This window comes from Durio zibethinus, chromosome 16 (genome assembly GCF_047325235.1).
Source record: "Durio zibethinus cultivar Kanyao isolate XHJ-2024 chromosome 16, ASM4732523v1, whole genome shotgun sequence".
In the NCBI taxonomy this organism is placed as follows: domain Eukaryota; kingdom Viridiplantae; phylum Streptophyta; class Magnoliopsida; order Malvales; family Malvaceae; genus Durio; species Durio zibethinus.
In genome coordinates, this window is record NC_143177.1 from 7,286,288 (window position 1) to 7,292,863 (window position 6,576).

General features: G+C 35.3%; 1 protein-coding gene across 1 annotated transcript; it reads left to right on the forward strand.

Annotated features, from left to right (window-relative positions):
* The first annotated feature begins 1,603 nt into the window (after positions 1-1,603).
* LOC111290729 (trihelix transcription factor ASR3-like) lies at positions 1,604-4,599 on the forward strand. The gene is made up of 3 exons (XM_022882179.2): positions 1,604-2,472; positions 2,874-2,921; positions 3,959-4,599. Exons 1-3 carry the CDS (start codon positions 1,749-1,751, stop codon positions 4,246-4,248), a joined length of 1,062 nt encoding a protein of 353 aa, XP_022737914.2. The 5' UTR covers positions 1,604-1,748; the 3' UTR covers positions 4,249-4,599.
* Positions 4,600-6,576: the final 1,977 nt, after the last annotated feature.

The following is a 6,576-nucleotide window of genomic DNA, read 5'->3' on the forward strand; positions in this document are numbered from 1 at the left end:
CAGTCCACAAATAAGATTAGGTTATTATCACATATTTTATTTATTTTTTGAAATGAAATAGGTTGCAGTATTAAAATAATAAAAAATTTATAAAATATTAAAATTTAAATATCAAATTTAGTATATGTCATCTTAGATTTATTGGGATTTATAAATGTTAGAATATCACTTTTTTAAAATAATTATGTAAATCAACTTAATTAAAATTTGAATTTTTATTTTATTTTTGTTTAAATATAATTTAATAATCAGAAATGTAATAATTGTTTAATTTTATTAGTAGATTTAATTGAAACCTTTACTATTGAATAATTTTCTTTTATTATACATGCAAAATAAGCCACTAAAATGAATTGACAAACAAGGACGGGATTGGTTTGAGTGTTGTGAATGAAAACAAATAATATAGATATAGAATATCAAAGAATGGAATATTTGAAGAGGCAATGGGAAAGGGTTTTAGTCTAAGTAGTATTTATATATTTATCTAGTAAGGCTTTATAAATAGAAGTAGAAAGGGTAGGCAGTAGGGAGTAGCCCCTCCGTATCGTGTAAGAGCACCAAAATGAAGTGGGCAGGGGGGGGGGGGGGGGGGGAGCAGGGGCAGCCTTTGTCTATACTGTATCTCATAGAGAATATGACTTGGCACTAACTCAGCCCTTCCCATGGGACATATGCTTCTTTGTAAGCTTCTGTTTTTTCACTTTTATAAAAAGAAAAATTATATTTCTTAAGTTTGGGGACTAATGATTTGATTAGAGAGAGATTATTGAAAACAAGGGTGCTGATATAAATATTTAACGTTTTTTTAAAGGGAAGCAGAGGGGATTTTGCAACTTGTAACCTTTGATCAATTATTTTTTCAAACACCAAACAGCATAATTGATTTCAATGGAGGGGGCCATCCATTAGAATTAGCCATTCAGTGAGGAAGATTAGGGCAAAATTATTCAACTAAGATAAAAGTGGACAAAAAGAAAAAGGAGAGTCCCGTAGCAAATTTTTCTTTAGTGGCAGGACAGGGATAGGGTGCCCTTATCATTAAAAAAATAAAATAAAATTTTTATGATTCATGCAAATAACCAATACAAACACAAAAAGTTTGGAGGGGGTTAAAATGCTACTGTACAGATGTTGCAAAATACATGAATAATTGACACGAAATAGATGTGAGGTTGAGGGGAATAAGGTGGCCCAAAAAACGCGTTTAATGCCATATTCTGCGCTGAGAAAATGACCTTATATTGAGGTCTTTATTTTCTTGTGAGATTGAGAGTGCCCCTTTGAAGATTTGGTTGTCCAAAACACAATAAAATAACCCCATAGCAAAATTTTAATAAAATCCCTCGTCCACCAAAATTTTCTTTAATTTATATTATTTTAATAATAACTAAACACAATTAGACCCATTACCCCTAATTAATTATTTCCAAAAAAAGCTTGATTAGATCAACAGCTGAATAATAGTAAAATAAAAAAATAAAAAAAAGAAACTCAACAAAAACCACCACTCTCTCAAACCCCCTCATTTCCTCTCTTTTCCTTTTTTTTCTTTCCTCTTTCTCTACCGCTCTTAAAAATATGAGATGACTCTCTTCTGCAAACGGCGTAACGGACTTTTCTCAAAAAAACTCCGTTACTTCAAAACCACCAGTTAACTCTCACTGTCACGTGCGTTTTCGAATTAAGAAAAAAAAAAAAAAAGGAAAAAGCGTTTATCGACTCTTCCCTTTGATTTTTAAATTTTTATGGCCTCGGAGCAGTTAAGCTCGGCTGCAACTCCAGAACCTGTTGAAGGCCTGACAGATGCCGTTAACGGCGTTGAATCCCGTCCGGCGTCTGGTGATGGCGGCGATGACGTCAGCAAAGCTCCGAGGCTTCCTCGATGGACGAGGCAGGAAATTCTCGTACTCATACAAGGGAAAAGAGTGGCGGAGAATCGAGTTAGGCGTGGACGGGCTGCGGGCCTTGCTTTCGGGTCGGGCCAAGTAGAGCCCAAGTGGGCCTCGGTTTCTTCTTACTGTAAGAGGCACGGTGTGAACCGGGGACCGGTACAGTGCCGGAAAAGGTGGAGTAATTTGGCGGGTGATTTTAAGAAAATCAAGGAATGGGAAAATAACATAAGGGAAGAAACTGAGTCATTTTGGGTTATGAGGAACGATTTAAGGAGGGAGAGGAAGTTGCCGGGGTTCTTCGATAAGGAAGTTTACGATATTCTCGATGGTGGCGCCACCGGAGTCCCTTCTTCGACCACGGCTCCCGCTTTGGCTTTGGCTTTAACTCCAACTCCCGTTGCGCAGGACGTGACGGAGGATGTCGAGGCTGTTTTTGATAGTGGACGGAGCGCGGCAGCAGAAGATGGCCTGTTTTCGGATTTTGAACAGGATGACGGTGTTGGGAGCCCAGGAAAGGCGGAGCCGGCGGTGGCGGGCGATGCTGGAAAGGCGTATCCAGCTCCTATCCCTATTTCGGGTAATATTGGAATAGTGTAAAGAGTTGTGAAAATAATTTTTTTGTTTGGTCGACGGGGAGTTGTGAGATTTGTTAATTAGCAAGTAACATTTGAATGATTGGTGTAAAATCTTTCAATTCTGTTTGCTTTTGATCTAATACTATGATAATTTGATTGGGATTTTAAATTCTAATGGGTCGTTTTGATTTTTTTTTAAGGGAAAAAGAAAAAAGGTTTGTTTTAATGGAGGTCACTGGGCACTGTTGGCAACTCTTACTATTATTATTATTATTATTATTATAGTGGGTTGGTTGGGACATTTTCCTTTGGATCTTTCACAAAATAAAAAAAAGAGGAAAAGATTATGATTGGTGGATTAATGCTGATATATGTTTTGTTTGCTCACTGTTTATGCTCACAGAGAAGCAGTACCATCCACAGCCTGCTATTCCAGGGAATCAGAGTCAAGGTAATATTGATTTACCTACCTCGGTGTGCTGTGCTGTTTTCAAGCTTTGTCTTTGTTTTTAGTAAGACATTTTTAACATCAGGAATTGTTCATGTAATGTTTGTTTCTGACATTTTATAATTAAGACATTTTGTGGCATTAACTGATTCTTGTAAACGAAGGAAGAAAAATTATAGGAAATGATCAGTCACTTTAATGAATCCTTGACTAATTACTAGTAACTTTTAAGTCCATAACTAATCACTTTAATTTTTTTATTTATTTTACAACTTTGTTAAAGCTAGAGATTTTCTGAATCTTATGTGGCAGGAATATATCTTCTTGTGGCTTAATTGCTCAGTCGATAATTGCCATGTTTGAGATTCTCCCGTGTCTTAGTCAAACATGCCCTAGTTCGTTTCTTGAAACAACACCTTCAATCAAACACTGGCATCATTTATGCTAAAAGATATAGGGCTAGTTTTGCATTTCTGTTGCGGTTGAAAAAATTTTAAATTAGGAAATATGCCTTTAAAAAGTGTGGTTAGAAATTTTAAGTGTTTGATTTTGTTATAAAAAAGTGTTTTGAGTGATTAAAAGTTTAAAATATATGCATAAAATAATAAAATATTACAAATATAGGGATAATACAGTAATTTTCTATTCCAAACGCATTTCTTCATTGCAAAAGCACTTGTTATGAGCCTTTTCGTTTGGATTTGCACAACAAGTTTTTAAATTGAAAAGCCATATATTTTGCACTTTATCATTGAAGTTGGGTCAAAAACAGTTTTTGATTGCAATAGTTACTTTTACTGGCAATGCTAAACTAGGTCTTAGACTAGGTTTAGACAAAAATTATTAGTATTATTGAAAAATACTGCAGCAAAACAGAATTATACATGGTGACTCAATTCAATCAGTGTAACTTTTCATTTTAATTGTCTCTAGACAAGAAGGGGCTAAGGCATGCTGTGTTAAGTAGTGGCAACAACAATAGAATAGCTTATTGCTGGATGACAATGCATACCCTGTTCAAATAATCAGTTGGCATGCAGGTACAACAAAGGAGAAACATCCAACCTCGAATCCTGAGATAGGTTCTGCCTCTCAAGAAGCGAGGAAGAGGAAAAGGATGGCGACCGATGGAGACGAAGAAATAAGCAATCTTCAGTACCACTTGATTGACGTCTTAGAAAGGAATGGTAAAATGCTGGTTGCTCAACTTGAAGCTCAAAACACCAACTTCCAACAGGATAGGGAGCTTCGGAAAGACCATGCTGATAACTTAGTTGCTGTTCTTAACAAGCTTGCAGACGCTCTTGGGAGAATAGCTGATAAGTTATAGCTCATAATACGTTGTACATAAACAAGTACTACTCTGCAGGTTCGAATTCAATAGATGGTAGCTGAAGTTGAAGAATTTGCGGATCAAATCTTGATCATTCATTTCTCACAGGAGTCAGGAAGATACTTTCATGTGCATTTTTCCCCTACATATTCAGATTTACCTTTTGTCATACACCAACAAATAAGTTTAGAATTTTAAGATCGATGCAACATTTCTACTTTTCTGTAATAACGCATCTCGTTCTCCCTGTGAGATCATATGAAAAATTTTCCCTCTTAACATTTTGGATCATTTGGCTTATATATTGTGTATGCTATTGATTTACAGAGCAACATCAATTAGTCATTATTTTCTCTGCTTCTTATTTAAACATTTCTACTCTTTGAGGCCTTTTTCTTTTTCCCGCGATTTTATCATAAGTTTGCTCTGTTACAGGCCACTGACTTGCATCAATAATGGGAAGAGGGCCGAACAGATGCGAAATAAAAAGAGTTTTAAGAACAAAGATATAATTCATTTAACAGTTGGCATGCTTACACATTTAACTCTACATCTTTCGCAAACCTGTATAATAAAAGGGCAGTTGTTGTGAAAAACACAAAACTCAGCAGAAAGTTAGAACTTAACCACTTCAAGACATTTTAAGCAAATCATTGACGGTTAAGACGAGTTATTTTCAACATTTATATATCCAGCAGTAATAGCTGCGACCGCCTTTATGGATAACAGCAGTAATATCTGCTGCACATGTTTCTGGTTCATCATCTTCTGTTGTACCATCTTCATTATGCTGGGTTGTGCCTGCTGCAATCGCAATGCCTACAGGGAGCCTTGTTGGTTGCAATGACTTCTTACATTCATCATCTTCCTTCTCCTTATCCTTACCCACACTTCTTCCTAGTTGAACAATGCTCGATTTCTCTTTGGGATAAAAGTCACTGATTTTGGAAGATCACGTGGTGCATCCTCCAGTTCTGACAATGGTTCTGTTGATTTTGAATTTGCAACAAGCTTATACAAGCTTGAGCATTGGATTCTTCATCAACTTCACTTGAGGAATCAAAGCTGTAGCGTGTATACCTAGAAGGATTTCTTATATAGTCTAGAATCGCAAGGGCATTAACCACCATCTTAATCGCGAGATTTCATGGGCAAGGCGCCTGTTCGATAATCCTCTAAACTTGTCGGCTCTTCCAAATCAGATGGTAAAGGACAGGTTTCCAAGTACCCAAAAATAGGTTTCTTCTTTTACCATAGCTAACATGACCCAATCACATCATAATTGAATATTGCTTACACCTTTTCTGAACATTATTGATTAGGAGTTTCTCAATCTGTAAGAGTTTATAAAAAATACATATTGATTAACGTTATATCCAATGCAATATGATGTTGCAATTGTTGGTCTCTAACATAATTTAGCTTAAATTAAAATTGACCTATACGCAAGTAAGAGTTCAATCCTGTTAGATCCAAGGTCCACGGATGTGTTATCATCGTCACGAACTTTTCGTTGCTGCCCATTGGTCTCCGAAAGGACATTTGCATAGAAGAGGAGAGAAAACTGCTCCTTACCTCCACAAACTGAAGTTACGAAATCTAATGGGCCAACCTCATATATATAGAGGTGACAGTAAAGCTCTTCCCTAACATGTTAGTCAAAATTGACTCATCTCATTATGGGTCCAGATACAAAATTAAATTGGGATCATATTTAACTAAAATCATACTACATGTTTGAGTATATTACAATATGGTATTATTACAATTATTTGCAATTTTGACATTAATTGACCTAAGTTCGAATTAATTGACTATGTTGGTCCACAATATGGGATAAATGCAACAATCTCCCACTTTGACAACAAAAGTCAATTCTAAATATTTTAAAATATAGTATAAATATGTATATTTATGTATTTAAAAAACTAGATCTAAACTAACAGAATGATCATAACTAAAATTGTTACATATGTATAAATACTTGAATTATCATATAGTAGAATGAGTATTTATAAGCCCCATAATACATTATACTAATATGATACAAATATGTGGACTTACATGCTCTTTATAGCCTGAAAGTATTTATATGTCCTCAGAACGTACTATATCAACAGGAACATGTACATTGACTTATGAATACTTCACTAGCAATAATAGGAACAACAAGCATTTATAAGCCCTCGGAATGCACCATATCTACAGGTTATGTGTGCATATACCAATAAACACTTCAAAAACAGTAGTATGATAATGTGAAATGGAAATGCTATGAAAACAAAATCTATATTTTTTTACATTCGGTCCTTGCATCTAAACCAA

What these genes read in the sequence shown, in the direction of transcription:
- LOC111290729 (XM_022882179.2), top strand. Translation starts at nt 1,749, where the DNA reads ATGGCCTCGGAGCAGTTAAGCTCGGCTGCAACTCCAGAACCTGTTGAA. An exon ending in AGCTCCTATCCCTATTTCGG is followed by an intron (nt 2,473 to 2,873) that starts GTAATATTGGAA and finishes TTATGCTCACAG; the next exon opens with AGAAGCAGTACCATCCACAG. An exon ending in TCCAGGGAATCAGAGTCAAG is followed by an intron (nt 2,922 to 3,958) that starts GTAATATTGATT and finishes GTTGGCATGCAG; the next exon opens with GTACAACAAAGGAGAAACAT.